Below are 18093 nucleotides of genomic sequence, written 5' to 3'. Positions count from 1 at the left end.
GGGGAGGTTAATGCAGGCTCCCCTCAATGGCCCACAAGAACACCCCTCCTTCCAAACACACACACACACACACACACACACACACACACTGCCCCCATTACAAAACCAGGGTCCAAGAGGTCCCAAATGCCCATCTAGTAAGGTAAAACCAGCTCCCTCCCCCCCCCTGCCCAGCGCTGCCTCCCCATGTGATCCAGACTGTGAGAAGTGAACAGAAGCACAATGGGAAGGCAGTTCAACAGGGAAGGCCCACAGCTGAACACACACTTTTGCAGGCACTGGGATCCAGGGCCAGATCCAGTTGGGTGCTGGGGCCAGGGGAGCCAGGCCTGCCAACGTCCCTCTGCACAGACGGTGCCACTTTTCTCTCGGTTTTTCAGTAAGCTCCCAAGAAAGATAAGATGACGCCTGAGAAAACGCCCCCTTGTCGAGACAGAGGGCAGTGAGCCTTTGCTCTGGTTACTGTGGCTCTGTAGGATGCCCTGTACGCTGATGGCATTGAAGGTAGTGGCATCGGTTCTGCAAGTATTAAAAAGTTCTGCAATTCTGCAATAATAATAATATTAACTACCGCTGCTATTAAGTATCATTGAGCAGCAACAGAAAATGAGAGCCCTCTAAGCTTCCCCCCCCTCCCGCCCCTAAGTCCTGCAACCAGTCCAGATTCTCTCTTTGCCATTTCCTCTTTAAAAGGATCTCAGAGTGAAAGGCAAGCCCTGCTGGATCAGACCAAAGGTCCATCTAGTCAAACTTCCTGCTTCCTTTCACTGGCCAATCAGACGCTTCTAGGTAAAACTCATTTAACTGTGACAAATTAAAAACAAACAAAAAAACAAAAACCAAGAAGGGCCTGGATCCAATGGCCCTCTGCTGCTGATGCCCCCACAGAGGACGACAGCCTCTCAATGTGGAAAACTCCATTTAGCTGTCATGGCCAGCGGGCATCAGTTAGGGCATATCTCCCTCCACGTAAACTGGCCTAATCACCAGGTCCCTATGGCAGGGAACCCTCTAAATGAAGAAGTGTGCATGCACACGAAAACTCATACCAAGAACAAACGTAGTTGGTCTCTAAGGTGCTACTGGAAGGATTTTTTTAAAAAAATTATTTCCTCTAAATTGAAACACTCTTTATTTATTTAATTTATTTCATAAAATGTATACACTGCTCGAATGTTTTAAAAAAAAAGCGGTTTGCAATAAGATAAAACAAGAAAACCCAAGAACAATTCACAACCATACATTAAAACATACAAAAGTTGGAATACCAAAACAGATTGAAATTACCTGCAACTTTCTAAGCATCTGGATAGGCTTGTCTAAGCAAGAATGTTTTTACCGGGCACCAATATTTTATTATGTGAAGAAGTGCTTCCTTTTCCCTGTCCTGAATCTGCTCTCCTGTCCACTTCACTGCACTGGGTGACCCCTGAGTCATAATATTATGAGAGCAGAGGAAAGCTTCTCTTTTGTCAACTTTCTTCACGCTTTTATTTGTGGCTATATAGGAAGGGAGGCCTGCAGGTTCTATTCTGCCCAATTGCTTAACTTAGGAGTAAACTTCCTCCCCACTTCCAACATTCTGGCCAGTGAGTGTTGGGATAACTAACGCATGAGCACCAAACCCTTATTCCTAAATGTTAAAACATTTCTATTTTATTACCGCAGGGAACAATTGACTCTGACATATCAGGTGGCCTGTACTTAAGATCTGGCAGTCCTGAAGTGGTTCCTTGTCCCCACGTAGACCTCTTCACCGCAAAATGTTTGGCTACGGGCCTGGTTTTGTTCTCCAGTTAAGTGCCCAGGACTTCCAAAGCGGGAGGAGGAAGGGGGGTGAAATCTTTATCATATTTGCGGAAAGGAGAGAGAAAGGGAAGGGATCCTGACTCCAGTAGGCCAGCATTCAGCCACTTATAGAACAGGGCGGGCACCAACTGCCTCGCCTTGTGTTACTTCCGCCAAGACGCAGGAGCGTTTGGGAGGACAAGCCCTGCACCTGCAGATCTGCGAGGGCGTTGAGACAGAACCGCAGTGACTGGAAGGGATGGAGGGAGGCAGATGGGGTGGGGAGGACACGGTGAGCGAGAGGCACACAGGGAAGGTGGGAAGGACAGAGTGAGCAGTCGTGGCAACGCAGGTTGAAAGGAATGACTACGACAGGTACAGGCAGTGACTCGTTTCCTTCGACAACAACACAAGAGGGACGGGCAGGCCGTTTTGGTGCTGGCTTCTGCCCGGATGCCTCTGCCCGGATGCCACAGACATTCCAAGCGGGCACAGACTGGGTGTGGCTGGCTACGAACTGAGGAGGGGAAGGCACTCTGCACGCACTTGAAAGGGTGCTTCCACTTTCCCGCTACTTTTCGCATTCTGGAGTCTGAGCACCGGCATTTGGGGAAAGCTTCCGGGCTGGCCTTGGCTCAAAGCTCAGCCCTGGATGCTGGGAGGCTGTCGGGCCACACACAGGCATCTTTTACTTGGCTGCCCCAGGTGGGAGGGGGGGAGGAAGAGCCTGTCAACTCCGCTCGAGGGGTGGCAGAGAGATCAGGCGAGCCCACTTACTGGGGAGGGGGCATTTTCAAAGGGGGGGGGCAGAGCAGAGCAAAAGCTAAGACACGACGCATCGGCCAGAGGTCACTCACCGGCACACTGTGGTCCTTCCGGGCTTTGTGCGATGAAGCCACATGGGCCAAATACTGGATCACTTTCTTTGTGTTCTCCGTCTTCCCAGCACCTGACTCGCCCCTGCCAAGGAGACCAGACATCGGGAGTGAGAAAAAGAGGGTGCTTGACCCTGGGTGGAGCTCACCCCTCCCCCTCTCCCTCCCCAGCTTCAACTAAGTGGTCGCCTAAAGAGGTAACCAAATGCAGCATCCTCTCTTCCCGCTTCCTGGGTCTGCATCTCACATCAGTTCAGCTGGCGTAGCATATTGACAGAGAGGTTCCATCCACACTGAACATTTAAAGTGGCATGGGACCACTTCAAATGGTCATGGCTTCCCCCAAGGAATCCTGGGAATTTTGCTTAAAGTTCTGAGAGTCGTTTGGAGGCCCCCTATTCCCCGCAGAGAGCCACGATTCTAAAAGCGGTGTTGACAAGCAATCCCTCTTCCCAGGGAATTCTGGGAAGTGTAGCTCAGAAAGGGGACTAGGGGGTTGTGCTGGTTGGAGTTGTAGTCCCCAGTGCCAAGGCTTCTCTAAAGCAATATCTAAATGGTAAAGTGTCATTATTCACTTCCCTCTTAATATGGAGGCAAGTCTTGTGCTTTAGGCCCCAGATCAGTCATTTTTGTCGTGAGGAGAGAAGGAAGGAAGCACTTTGCTGGAGAAGTGCTTCCCATCCAGCCTGGCATTTGAACAGAACAGGAGGAAGCTGGGCAGATGAAGCCGGGGGTTCGAGATGGATGTTTGTAAGGTTGTGTGAGCACAACAGCCCACATTGTGGACAGTTGTCAGGACTGCAGGGATCCTCTTTGCTTAAACTGGCATGCCTTGTGTCAGATACTGGTATGTTTTGGTGCTCGGCGCCCTTTTGGCCCGCAGAGATTTCCACAGCCGCAGGCAAACTGGCACATGAAGCAATGGGTGTGTAATGACCTTTGGCTCACCCACATACCTGCTGCTGAAAGCCCCTCCCCAGCAGGTAAACCGTTCCTGCTGACACTCACGTGCACAAGATTGACTGATCCTCTCGGTCTGGAGGGGGGAAAGGAAGAAGAGAGACCATTCAGAGACAAGAGGAAGGAGCAGTCTCCTCCGCCAGAGGGCACCAGAGGCAGACATGCAACCACAAACCCACCCACCCAAAGCTCACCGACCACAGGATTTTTAGGACCTCTCCGACACATACCACACTGCGCACTCACCCCAAAGCCACACATTTCTTCCCTCCTCCAATTCAGCTTGGAACGAGGAATGGCTGGAACTTCTCCACCCCTCCCTACCTCCCCTCAGCAAGCTGCTGCGAGGTCCCTCCCTGCCCAAGTCTCGGGCCACATTCACACTGAACCTCTAAGGCACCACGAGATGCCTCTTTAAACACTCATGGCTTCCCCCAAAGAAGTAGGAGAATAAGGGTCTCCTAACAACTCTCAGCACCTTCAACAAACTACAGCTCCCAGAATTCTTTGGGGGGGAAGCCGTGGCTGTTGAAAGCGGCATCATAGTGCCTTAAACATATGGCACCTCTGTGTGCCCCCTTTGCTTTCCAACTCGTACCCTGCAGCATGCTCCGATAGGCAGCCTCGGAGATGGCGTAGATGTGGGGTGGCATCTCGTGGCGCTTCTTGCCCCGGTACATTTCCACGATCTGCTCCGTGTAGATGGGCAAGTTCTTGTAAGGGTTGATGACTACGCAGAAAAGCCCCGAATAGGTCTGTCGTTGCAGGAGAAGGAAGGGTGGGGTGGGGGAGGGGGGGAGCAGCACGTCAGAACAGTTCTCTGCAAGCCCCATCCCCCCAAAACACACACACATAACCGCAAGGTAAAATATGCCTGCGCGCACAAGCGCTCTCAAGTTGCCGCGCTTCCTTCCAAAACCAACATCTGAAAATTCGAAAATTGCTTCTGCTTCGGGCGGAAGCAAAATGGAAGGAAAAGAGATGCAGGCTAAGTTAATCCACTTCCAATTTATCAATCAAGCGTATCTTAAGGCTGAGCAAGGACCAAGCACCTGGTTTACATGAGCAGCAATTGAGGGTTGGGGGCAGAATATATATGCGGCAGAAAGAGGCCATTCCAGCTTTTTCAACTCTGAAAAGTCTCTGGGTTCTGGACTGGAACCCTCTTTTTAAAAAGCGATGTGGAATGATGGGACACAAGAAAATCCCATGCCCCAAAACAACTGCCTCGTGTGGCTTCATTGCAAGGGCACTCCTGGGTACATACTCCCAGGGTTTTTTAAAGAAGGAAATACAGTGGGCTAGCTCAAGAAGGTAAACAGAATGTTCACACGTAACCCAACGGAGGCCGATTCTTAATGCTACTGTGGCCGTGGTTTTCTTTAAACCTGGTTATTAAGCTGAATGTTGATTGGTCTTTGTCACACCACCACCGGCCCGATTTTGGGGTGGTTTATGATACCACACTAAGAGCCGAGTTCCACCCACGGCAAAGCAATCCAGTGGTGCAGTTACATAATTTTAGACTCTGGACTTCACGGTCTTACGGGAAGGGCACAGTCTATTGCTGCACCCAACTTCAAAATGAGATAAACCGGAGCTGCCACAGTATTTGGGGACCCTGCGAATCGCTCCGCTGAGTGGAGCCCTGGGCTTCTGCCCCAACCCCAAAGACCTACCCTGACTATGCTTGTACAGTTTTACTGCAGGGCCAGTGAGGCTGGAAGCCTGCATAAAACTGGATGAATGTGAACAGAACACAAAGCAATAGGTTGGGACTGCAGGGAGGCAGGTGTAGGGTAAACAGCAGAGAGGGGGGAAGACACCTGAGCAAAAGATGCCGCCCAGGGAAGCTGCAGAAACCCCCGTCCATGCGGCACTTTCTCAAAAGGTGCCACCTGCTGGGATCTCCCATAGAAGAGGCCCTCTACCCGACAGAACTAGACGACCCACAATCTAGAGCCTTCCACTCTCAAGATGAAGTGTGTGAGTGTTTGCAACTGCGCCCTCGGGAGAATTTGTTTCACACCTCGTCGCGGGCTCTCGTTCTAGCTAAACTGGTCTAGTCCGTTCCCCGCCCCGATACCCAGCTGCAGGGGTGGGGACTGGAATGGGGGAAGGGAGGGTTGCTGGGCTGTCCGCGAGTCAGCAATGACGTGCGGCTGAGAGAATGCCTTGGCACGCTGCCTCTCAGGGCAGCCTTTTGTGCCCGCTTGGGTGGCACGGAAACCAAAGCTGACAATGCCAGTCAGGGGAGAAGAGAAGGGGGCATCTCTCCCCGCTTCCTTTTGTAGCTAAGCTGCATGCGTTACTGGGGTGGAGAAGACTCGGCTCCCCCCTTCTGGCGTCATCACCCACGCACCCGGGCTCCACAAACTGGGAACAACAAAAGCCCAACTTTTAAGCCCCAGAACCAGCTCTTCCTCCTCCCTGGCACCAGCGCCTGCTATGACTGAACAGCTCAGCATCTGAACAAAACCGCACCTCCACTCAGACGGGAACACAGACCTGTGGGCCAAGAGCACAAACTCCGGGAACTGTTCCCCAGTAGAGGGCACACGGGCTCCAGTTTGGCTTAGGTCACCCAGTGGGGCCTAGCAGCCACCACCGAAATGAAAAAAACTCTTATAGCGGGCCTGGATCCTCCAGATGGGAGTTGTGCCCCTCCAAATGTGGCTGAACACCAGTTCCCCAACCACGTGGCCCTCCTGATGTTGTTGGCCTCAAACTCCCATCAGTCCCACCCAGCATGACCAGTGGTCAAGGATGAAGGGAGTTGTAGTCCAGTTGGAGAGCTGCAATCTCCTCAACCTGAGAGCCGTGTGCTTCCAGTTTAAAATCTAGAAAGTGCCTGTTTTCCATTCTGATTTCCAATACCAAGTTTCTGGTGCTTTCTCCAAAGAGAACACAAGGCCTAGAGTGGCAGTTCTCTGCACCAGTAGGAATCGCACCCAATGACGTTTTCCCGTCGTCATCCCCCCACCCTCCGCCAGAAATTCTGGCTATGTGCCACTCTACACATTTTCTCTCTTTATGGTGGCAATAACGGTACGAGCTGCAGCATTCGGATTTCCCAGCCCAGGTGTATTTTTGGTGGATGAGAGAATGGTGTGGTGGAAGCCAGTCTAGAGGCCCAAACTTGGGTCTCCAGCTGTTTTGGGACTCCAATTTACCATCATCCCTAGCCGGCAGGACCAGTGGTCAGAGATGATAGAGGAGTTGTAATCCAAAACAGCTGGAGACCCAAGTTTGGGAAGCACTGGGTTTGAGAAAGGCAGGCCTGGAAGCCAGGAGTGCCTAGGGTCCTGTGAAGGGGAAGGGGCTACTCACAGCAAGGAGTGCCAGGAAATGGGACCTTGGCTCCCCAGGGGACTAATGGCTACCCACGTGGGACCAAGTGGAGGGTGGGCAGGAGGGTGGCAGCCAGGCCTCTGGGGAAAGTTGAAATTGGTAGGGAAAGGGGAAACCGAGAGGCAGGACTCCCAACCCCCGGCAAGCCAACTCACATAGATGAGGCCTGAGTAATAGCGGTCCTTGAGGTTGTGCAGCACAGAGGCCTCGTTGAGGCAGGTCAGCTCCGCCATGTCCTCCACCTTGGTGAACTTGGGGGGGTTCATCTTCTGGATGTCGTCCTTGGCGACCAGCACCTGACGCCCGTTCTCGGCAAGCTCCACCAGCACCTCGTCCCCCCGCTCTTCGCGCAGACCGGCCGCCTCAAAGCCATGGCGCTCGGATGGGACCCACACCAGCCGCTTGGCCGTCCAGTCAGCCTGGGAGGCTGGGTTGCCCACGTGGTTCCGATCCACAAACAGGTATCTCTCGGCGCTGGCGTCGCCCCGCGGAGCAGGGGCTCGGACAGCCATGGCTGCGGGTGGGGAGAGAAGAAGAAAAACCAGAAAAGATCAGACAGGGAACATCCCCAATCCTGAGCCTTGGTGCACAGAATTCCAATGCCCAGGAAATCACATTTGCCCCTGGTTCCCACCCCCCAGTTCTTCCAGGTGCCTGTGTCTTTTTGTACCATATGACTGGAAGATGCTCAGATAAGGCCAGTGGGGTATTAAACGTTTTTCACTGCTCCTGTGAACTTCTGCACACGTTTGCTTCTCTTATCTCCTCCCTCCACCCCACAAACCAGAGATGCGGCAAATTTCAGGGCACCCAGGCAAAGCAGTGTGAAATTCCCCACTTCTTCGAATGGGGAGAAAAAAACAAACAAGCATGAATTTTTGAGGAGCGGGATGAGCAGGGAAAGGAAATATCTGAAGCATTGACTTGACTATCAAGTACAAAACCTGACCAAATCCGTTGAACTCTGGAACGTCTTAAACAAACATTATCATGCCAATAAAAGAGCAGTTCATGTTTACAAAGTAATCACAGGGAAATAAGGCCTGGGTTTTGGCGAGGGTGGAGTCAATTGTGGGAAAGCAAAAAGTAACTGGAACCAGGACTTTGGGGTCCCCAGCCAGAAAACTGTGGTTTTAATGAGCCGAGAGAAAAAGAGAACCGTTGAGTTGGGTTGGGGACTGTCCGTAGTTGCTACTTAAAGGCTGGCCTTCTAGTATATTCTTATTCATATGCGTTTTCCACCTCCCACCATGTGTTCAGATTTTTCCTTAAGACTGAGAGAACACAGCCGTTTTAAAAAACGGTTTTTGTAAGGTCCCATCATCACCACTGGCCTGACACACCCAAACACATTCACGCCCACCTCACTTTCCACAAAATACAAGCCTTACAAAGTTGGAATTCTCTAAGATACTTAATGTATTTCATTACACTTGCGTAGAATCTTAGTGAAGAAAGATTCTGTGCATGGTTTGCAAGATTCGAAGTACAGTATCTGATTGGCGTGTGAAAGAGAAAAAAATTGTGATTGGGAGGCAATATACAACCCAAACCACCATTTTGATACATGCACAAAATGTTGCAAAATCTAGGGAAACCCCCTCCAAAAAAAAAAAAAAAACAAACAAACAAACCCACAACCATATGACGTCAAATAGACCTGTACTCCAAAGTTGGTGTGGAAGAGTCTAATAGATACCTATTTACCCATATGCAATAAAACTATAATTATTGGCAGATGCATTAACGAAAGATATTATGAATCAGGATGAAAATATTTTAAAACTGAGGGTTTGCTAGAACCTGTCATTGTATGCAATTCTCTCCGTCAGTCTCTCTCATTCTCACACACACACACACACACACACACTTTTCTAGTATGAATTTACAAAAAACTGGATGGCGGCGGAATCACAGACGTTACCTTCTAGACACAATAAGCAGAGCTGCTCTCAGTCAAGGGACTTAACAAGGAAGCCAGGAACAGACACAGGGAGAAAACCCTAGAAAAACAGGGCCAAAAATGTGGCCGAACAACTCAATGGTGTCACAAAGGTGGGGGGAAACCCCTCAGGAACCCTGGCTGCCTCCAACCAGCTATCATCAAGCACCCCGCTAGTTTAACTCTTCCTGGAAAATCTAGGCTCCCAGCCTCCCTTCCCTCATTCCAGGCCTAGCGACCCCAGTCAGCAGCTTGGCTGATGAGCTAGATTTTCCAGCTCTCTCCCACCCACCCCCACCAGCCCCCCGCTGGGCTCGCTGGCGTAAGCTGCAGCTTCGCTTGCTTGGGCTGCTGGAGCCAGACACTCGCGTCCTTGTTCCAGGCGCACAGCCGGCCGCCGCCGGGGTCTCCTCTCTGACAAGAGGCTTTGCCCGTTGCTTTGCATGAATGAGACTGCGCTAGAGGACCGCTCTGTCGCTGCCATTCTTTCAAAGGAGCCTGTCCTGGCGCCTTGCACCCTGCACTTTCTACATCACCTTTCCCCTGCCCATCTCGGCCTCCAGTGGTTTCCCTGAGCCCTGATTTGGGTACATGGAAACACGAGCATCCAAGGAGCCAAGACTTGTCTGGTGTCACATGCTCAGACCGGCACACCCAGAGCCCAAACCCCAGGCATGTGCTTACTCTGCAAAATAAAAAAATGGGGAAGTACTCTGCGTATGTTCAAAGCAACTCCGCTCTTCGGCGTTTCCCTCTCACGTTAGGTCAGAACAAACACTCAGGATGTCAACATCACAGCACTTAGTTCTAAATGAGGCGCAGCACAATTTAAGTAACCCGAGTTCAGGGTCTGGTCAGTGCCTGGCTGGGAGACCCTATGTATGATGTCTTGAGCAGGCCTGGGACAAATATGTGGCATCCTTGGGTAATAACCAAAGCCCTAGTGCCCTGACAGAGACCACTAATGACCCTTGTACCCTGGGTGGCTGGGTCTATAAGCTGCCATTGAAATTTCCCACAATGCTCCTGATATAGCATCCCTCCCACATGGTGCCATTCACATGCAGAGGAAAGGGTGGTCTCTGAATGCCCAAAAAAGCAGGTGCAGCCCACCAGCTTTGTGGGAAATCAAAATGGCAGCTTCCAGGACCTCCATCAAGAGTCACAGGGAGCCGATGAGAGTGCCCACTGCCACTTATGCCCAAGGGAGACCTACCAACGTAGGACAGAATAACCCACCGGGAGAGGCACTCCTGACAGCCCCCTCAGACCTGGAACCAGCCCCAGCCTTGGAGTTCCAAGAAGAAAAGCAGGATATAAACACACAAAACAACCTGCTCTTTGATCTGCCTCCGCTCTGATCTGTCAGGAATTCAATTATTTCAGGAAGGGTGGGTGCAACGGAGAGAGGCTCGGTGCAACAGGAAAGGTGGGCAAGGGTTGTCGGTTGGGCACCTTGCTCTCCGGTGTAGATATGCAGGAAAGTGAGGGGGTACAGGAGAGAGAGAGAAAGGGAAAGAGAGAAATGTTTGTGTGGTGCTACGGTGGAGGAGGGAAAGCGGCTCCACATATTCCCACAAAGAGCAAAGGGTGGCAGGTGACGCCCTTTGGCTGCCAACCAAGGCAGGTGCAGCCTGCTGAGTGTACCTGTGCCTGGCAACCACCTGCTGAAGCTGCCGCACCCCTGCCCAAGAACCCAGGAGCACTAATGCACTGGCACCAGAGAAAAACCATACATCCCGGGTTGCTCCTTTTTCCCTTTCCTTTTTAACGCTGACGCTTCCTCTCTCTCCTCCTTCTAGAGAACCCTGAAATCCTTATACCTTATTTCTCCATGTCTAGTACATTCTACAAGGCATAAACAAGCTCACTCCTGTTTACTTTGAATTAATTTCGAACCAACAGTGGTGCCATATTCTAAACACCGACATAAATTAAAACGCCCTGGGTGATCACTCCTCTTCTAAGCTAACCAGATTTTTCTCTCTCTCTTACTCTTACACTGCCATTTCTCCTTAACATGTTATCTCCAGACTAAGGTAACCGGCCCCCTGCCCCTTTGCAAAACAACCAGAGGGCTTCTGGCTCTACTGACCCCTTTACTGAAACATACGCTTTGGGAACCCCAGAGCTTTGGCCGTTTTATAGGCCCGTTTACCAATAAGGCGTGGAAACAATTATCTGCACAGACCCAGCCCTTGAAGTACCACACCTACTGTCTACAGAGGGAAAGGCATCCATGGCACTAGGCCCGACTCTATGCCCAAAGAACCCAGGAGTCTGGGCTCGCTGTTCCACTGCTCTAAACCTCTAAGCTGCAGTCTTTGCCTAAAAGGAACCCAGGAGTCCTGGCTCCAGCCCTCGCCTGCCCTGGGCAACTTTTTCTTTTCTCTCCATTTCTGGCAGAACATCGCCCCGGCTTTCCAGCACATCCCGTGCTGTCTGTCTCCCACCAGGCCCCACTCCCACCCTACCAGAGCGGATTGGAGAACACCCGAACCAGGCAAGTCTGAGGCAAGAGCAGCGTCAAGCAACCTCGAGTCCTGCCAAACAGTGCCCAGCCAAGTGGCACTAACGAGCCAGCTGCGCCCTCGTTAGCTAATTAATTTGCTGAGCAATCCCAGGGTGAGGCCATTAGGGTGGTGGCAAACAATTGCCTCAGGCCCCTCGGGGCCTTGACAGAGCAAAAGATTCCTAAGACAGTCTCTGGTCCTAGAATCTCCCACAGGGTCCAAACCCCCCAAAAAAGAAGAGGCCGGTCAAAGAGGGGAGGGAGAGAGAAGTTTGGAACTTACTGCTGCGTTTTTCATTCAAGCTCCAGCACACAGGCTATAACTGTCTCCCCTCCACCTTAGTAGAGCTCTTGCGCTTTTTAGCAGTTGCCTGAGACAGGCAAAAACTGACCAGAACAAAATATAAAATAAAAAAATCCTTCCAGTAGCACCTTAGAGACCAACTAAGTTTGTTCTTGGTACAGTATGAGCTTTCGTGTGCATGAGCTCATACCAAGAACAAACTTAGTTGGTCTCTAAGGTGCTACTGGAAGGATTTTTTTGATTTTATATATTGTTTTGGCTATGGCAGACCAACAACGGCTACCTACCTGTAACTGAAAAATTGACCAGGTTTTCCCCGACATGGGGATGCAATCCTGGGGAAAGTGTCATTTGATGAATTTGAAGGCCAGGGAAGAAGAAAAAAGGTTGGAGCCTTATTGTGTCACAGAACTCAAAACTAGGGAGTAGTAGGGGATGTTAAGGTTGCCCAAGGGCCCTGAAGAAACAAAGCACATACCCAGCCAGTTCCTTAACAGAGGTGTGCAATGCATAAATCAACAGGTGAAACTTTTCAAGGCCAAGAGCTGGACTTTGCTGCCTTCACATTATCCTGATGGTAAAAGGACAACTGCAGACCCCGTTCTGGAGCTGGCAAGTGAGATCTGGGAACCTGAACACACGAGGTTTTCTGGGAAGGAAGCGGGACCTGGCAGAGAAGGCTCAGGAGGTCCTGCTGTGACCCCTGGACATGCCTGGATTCTCGAGAGAGCCAAATGTAGCTGTGATCATCACAAGACTCATTTTAAATACCATAGTAGGTGAATCATTTATTTATTTCATACTACAACTCATGGATTGCAGCAAGCAGATTATTTATTTAAAACTCATGCGAGGGAACACATTTGCAAGTGAGCCAATACAACATCTTTCCCAGGAAGGGGACGCAATCTTTGGTGAAGGGAGGTGTAGAGGAAAGGAGTCGCAACGACAGAAGGGTGTTTCTGCGTCCTGTGTCCCGGGGATGTGCCAAAAAGAATGGGAGAGTACAAGAAGCTTCCACAGGGATGGGGGAACTGGGGGAACGCAGTGGGCTGAAACAAGGAAAGGATAATATGATCCAAAATTTGTGTTGTGTGGGGGTTTTATTGGGGGGGGGGAGTTGGTCAAAGGAGGTAAAGTTCCTCCCTGCCCTCTGCTTTATGGAGGTTGCCCTGCCAATGCCCCCTGGCGCTCGCCTGTTGGTTTGAGATTGGCAGCACCCGCAATGGAATCACAAGAATGCCCTTGAAAACCCACAGCCCAGCTGGCATTGGCAGGCACGACAACCTGAAGAGCAGGGACAACTTCGAGCCCTCGCCTTTCCGGCACCAAACGGACAATGAGAGAAATGTTGATGGGCGGGCACTGTGGGTTAGGGGGGGGGGAAGAGAGAGAGAGAGAGAGATGCATGGAAGAAATATAAAGAGACATTTGGGTTAGACATTTGCACCATACTGAAAAATCTTGGGGTGGAGGGGGACATACAGGGCTTTTAGGCCCTGTGGGTTTTTGATCTGGCCCGGATATTCCAAAAGGAAGCCGCACTGAGTGGCACCATGCCCAGAGGTAATTGGTTCCAAATGCGTCTCCCTCTGGGGCGCGGCATGGCTAAAGAGGCAGAAAACGCAGATCTTTTGCAGAGGTGCCAGTTGAAGTATCTCATCTTCAAAGCTGGTTGAAGATGAGAAGCGAGAAGGGAGTGGTTGATGCCTACTGCTTGAGGAGGGAGAGGCTGGGAGCCAGGATTCCTGGGCACTGGAGGCCGGGAGGGCTCCTCCTGAGACAGAGATGGAGGGCAGGGGGAGGAATCCTGGGCAGAGAGCTGAGAGAGGGAAACGGGCTCGAGTGGGTTAAGAGCGGGAAGCAGCATCCCGTGGGATGAAATCGTCCTATAATTGTTAGTTAAGATAGCCACAGGAGTTTGTTTTGCTTGGGATGACCGGAATATTTTTGGTGTGGCTGCCTCCCCAATTTTGGAGGCTCCTTAAACCCCCAGAAGGCAGTGCCTGACTTGCACGCTCTGCTTGATTCTCAGCCACCCGCTTGAAACTATTTGTGTTGGGAGTCATCACCTTCTGCTTCTCACCTGTCAAACTTTCTTGTTGTGGCAACAACCCAAAAAGCAAAGGCAGCAGTGATGGGAACTATCTGCCCACCTCCTCCTAACACAACACCATAGTCCCCCCCCCCCACACCTCCCAAGAAACCAAGGAAGCCTGTTTCCCTTTACCAGCAATTGTAGGAACCCTCTACAATTCCAAGACACTTCAAACAAACACACACACACACCACAGGTAAATAAATTTGTTTTCTGTTCAGCAAACAAAGTTGACCAGCATTTGGCCGAAAGCAAGACAAGCAAACAATTTCCATTCCACATGCAGTGTTAGAAACGCAGATATATCATTTTATCGCCAAATAGCACCTTAAACCTGGGTTACAGTTGCCACAATGGAATGTCTTGGTGCCATTTTTTTGCAATGAATAACAAACAACAACAACAACAATTTCATTTCTATACCACTTTATATTTTTAAATCTCGAAGTGGTTTACAACACATTAAAATACCGTACAAAACAATTGAGAATAAAACAAATTCAAGCTTCAAGGAAAACATTTCAGGTCCTTCTCTAAGTGACATTTTGCTTTCCCCAGTCGCTAACTTGGCACCGAGAGATCCCTGCATGGTCGCAATTGGACCTGCGTCAGTCGTAAAACGCACCTGGCTGATTTCTAACACCGTCCACATAATGCAGCGGAATAACCGACCAACGAGCCAAGCAACAAATAAAGAAATTGCTTTTATTTATTCACCACATTTGTAGCCCTCCTCTTCTCCAAGGAGCTCAAGGCGGCATACATGATTCTCCGCCTCTCTGTGACCAGCCTGAGGCGACCTAGTGAGATTGATGGCTGGGGTGTGTGGGTAGGGGAATTTGAACCCCGATCTCTCAAGTCTTAGTCCGAAACCCTAACCAGTACACTGACTCTCCTACGCAAGCAAGAGCCACTGGCAAAAGTATGCCACACCTATCTCAGTGGTTTTAGCCTTTCAATGCTACCAAAAGGAGGAGGGAAGATGCGTCTATGGAGAGCTGTCTCAGCACTGCTAACGCTCCCTCTCCATCTGCCCTCTGCCACAAGGATCCCAGGCTCTTTGAGGCAACACAAACTCAGCAGCACAGCCGTAGTCACCGCAACTGCTCTCGGGGGGCCCAAGGGAAACAGTGACAGCAAACAATGCTAAGCCTTCTTGTACTTGGCTGAGTCCTAGCAGATATTCCTGCCACGGTATCTCTTAGTGTGGAAGGGGAAGGAACGCAGGGACCAATTCCTCACTGCAGCTTCTGTTGAACCTGCAAGCTGATCCCTCCTCTCTCTGCTTTTTAAGTTAGAAGACCAAGAGCAGAGATATCAGCATAGCATGGCACTTTCAGGCTGCGCAATGGTGGCTGCACCCCAAAGCTCCATGGCTGCTTCAGGGATTATGGGCACGGAGGGAGGGAGAGTAGGCCGTGGAAGCAGCCATGTTACCCCCAGTGCTGTGTTTCTGAGGTAAAATACTATGGCAGCTGCCTCTGCAGGGAGGGGAAGAGGAACAGCTGGTCAGAACAGGAAGTGGGGACCATCCATTCAATAATTATCTGCAAAACCTAAATACTTGGTTCAAATACATACATTTACCTACACCCTCCAGGGAGCACATCTCTACGTTATCTTTTTTTGCTCTGTTTAACTGAGTATATTGAGATTGCAGGGTGGTTTACGCAAAACCTAAACCAGGGGTGGGGAATCTGGGGGCCTCCCACTGTTGTTGGACTCCCACCTCCCATCAGGCCTGGCCAGCAAGGCTAATGGTCAGGGGAGATGGGAGTTTAAGAGTCAGACATCTGAAGGGCCACAGGACCCCCCATCCCCCCGCTGCAAGGTCAATGAACACTATATAAATGCCATTTCACTCCACATCCAGGTAGGCCTCATGACATTCCAAGTGTATAAAGTTTTTGTTGTTTTTTTTAAAAAAAAAAGGTAAATGACCCCTGGACAGTTAAGTCCAGTCAAAGGCGACTTTGGAGTGCGGCGCTCATCTCGCTTCAGGCAGAGGGAGCCCGTGTTTGTCCACAGACAGCTTTCTGGGTCATGTGGCCAGCATGACTAAACCGCTTCTGGAGCAACGGGACACTGTGACAGAAGCCAGAGCACATGTAAACACCGCTTACCTTCCCACCGCAGCGGTACCTATTTATCTACTTGCACTGGTGTGCTTCCGAACTGCCAGGTTGGCAGAAGCTGGGAAAGAGCAATGGGAGCTCACCGCATCGGGCAGATTCAAACCACTGACCTTCCAATCAGCAAGCCCTAGAAGAGGCTCAGTGGTTTAGACCACAGCGCCACCCGTGTCCCCATCTGATCAGGCTCCATCTGATCTATTCATTTTAAACGGTATTATGCCACTTTAAACAGTCACCGATTCCCTAAAAGAATCCTGAGAACTGTAGCTTGTTAAGAGGTGTTGAGAGTTGTTAAGAGATCCCCATTCCCTTCAGAACGCTACAATTCCCAGAGTTCCCTGGGAAGAGAGACTGAGCGTTAAAAGACTCCGAGAACTGTAGCTCTGTGAGTGGAATGGGGTCTCCTAACAACTCTCAGCAGCCTTGACAAATTACCCAGGATTCTTTAGGGGAGCATGACTGTTTAAAGTGGTATAATACTGCTTTAAAAGTGCAGAGGGGTCACCAGTTCCTCTTCTAGGTCTCCACCATATGGGCCCCTGGGGAATTCTGTGCCCTTTTCGTTATGGGGTATAGGAGCAGCCCCTTCTCCACCTTCTTCCCCCACCCACCAAATTTCCAAAATGAACATCATTTAATAATCTGGGAGTCAGGGTAGTTGGCTTTCTTGAGGGAAGGCTATAAGAGATGTCAGGAGACCAGCATCCTGGATTCCCCAAAAGGAAGTGTGGGGAGCCTTTGCCACTCCGAGATGCAGCTAACTTAGAACTCCCATCAGCCCCGTAAGTGTCACCAGTATCTAGGGATGATGGGAGTTGTAGTTCAGTAGCACCTGAAAGGTTGCAGGGTCTCCGTACCTGTCCAAGAGGCAAGTAAGGAAAGGAACACAGAAGAGTTTGTAGAAATTAATCCTGAGCTATGTGACAGGAAAGATGGCACCAGGTGCATCAGAGCTGCCTGCCTTGCTGATGCGTCCAATATATCTGGAGGGCACCAGGTTGGGGAAGGCTGCATCAGAGCAAGAGGACAGGGAGAAAGGACTCTCCTGGATTCATCTGGAAACAGGATGGGGAGCTATGTGGGTTCTAGCCAAGTGGCTGGGAGCCAGGACTCCCAAGAACCCTGGGCCTCTCTGGGGTGACGGCCACTATCTTTATAACTATCACAGTCAGAGTGAAATAACAAACCCGACTTGAATGTGTGTCACTCCCCACATATGTGTGGCGTGTGTGCCACTTTTGCGTCTTCCCATATAACCCGCCCCCTCCACCCCTTTTCTGCAGAGCTCACGACACGCCTGCTAATTGTTTTGCCGGCCGGCTCATATGACTCCCAACGTATCCAGACCTTTCTGCCAAGATCCCTGTTCCAAGTTTAGGACTGAGCTGGGAGGGTTGGGAGGTGGGGGGCAGGGAGCAGGGAGCAGGCTGCCTCCATGGTGTAAAGGCGTCCGTTGCAGCTATAAATACCAGGTTGCCGACAACATAACTGTTTGGTGCTCAAGCCCAGAGGAGACACGGCTGTGTGGGGAGGGCAAAGGAAATTAACCAGCTCTCTCTCGGTTCTAGTCCCAGGCTCAACATGAAACTAGAATTACTTGGAATTAACTTCTTTTAAATAAAAAAAAAAAAACCACCTCTTTGATTTGTGTAATGTCTAGCATTATGTACAACACCATAGGCACCCCTGCAGCCCCCTCTCCTTCAAAATTTGGAATGAAATACTCATCGTCTGGCCCACTGCTGAACATCCCAACATCAATCACCATGTGTCTCCTCAAACTACTCCTCTTCTACCACCTTCCCCATAAAAAAGTCTGCCTTAAATCTCTGGCCACAGTTCACAGAAATATGAAAAACACATGTGACATCAAGGATCAGGAAATAAACCCACCACCACCACCATTTCCACTGGCCCACTTCAGCTGAAAATATTCACCTCTCCAGGATTATGAAATCAGACAGACAGCCTCTTTGGACACAAAGCACTTCCTGGCTGCTAACTAATGGCCAGCAAATGCCTTTTGAGCGACGCATCCCACATTTTGTTGAGTGTCGGGCATGATGAAAGAAAGATGGTTCTTAAGACTCAAATATATTACCTTTCTGTACTATACCACGACCTAACA

The 18093-nt window shown here is 50.5% G+C and overlaps 1 protein-coding gene across 13 annotated transcripts in view; it reads right to left on the bottom strand.

Annotated features, from left to right (window-relative positions):
• LOC117058865 (myosin-10-like) overlaps nucleotides 1–18093 on the bottom strand; it is a 59171-nt gene that overhangs the window by 38803 nt on the left and 2275 nt on the right. For 12 of the 13 annotated variants that reach the window (XM_033170266.1, XM_033170270.1, XM_033170273.1 and 9 more), the window contains exons 2-5: nucleotides 7130–7488; nucleotides 4222–4378; nucleotides 3672–3699; nucleotides 2646–2748 (exon numbers count right to left, since the gene is read on the bottom strand). In XM_033170266.1, coding sequence (XP_033026157.1) covers nucleotides 2646–2748; nucleotides 3672–3699; nucleotides 4222–4378; nucleotides 7130–7486 — 645 coding nt within the window. In that variant the 5' untranslated portion in view covers nucleotides 7487–7488. Of the gene's footprint in view, nucleotides 1–2645; nucleotides 2749–3671; nucleotides 3700–4221; nucleotides 4379–7129; nucleotides 7489–18093 lie in introns of those variants that run through there. The other variant, XM_033170276.1, reaches the window with a different exon arrangement.

Source organism: Lacerta agilis, chromosome 14 (genome assembly GCF_009819535.1).
Source record: "Lacerta agilis isolate rLacAgi1 chromosome 14, rLacAgi1.pri, whole genome shotgun sequence".
In the NCBI taxonomy this organism is placed as follows: domain Eukaryota; kingdom Metazoa; phylum Chordata; class Lepidosauria; order Squamata; family Lacertidae; genus Lacerta; species Lacerta agilis.
This window is presented reverse-complemented; position numbering and strand designations above follow the sequence as displayed.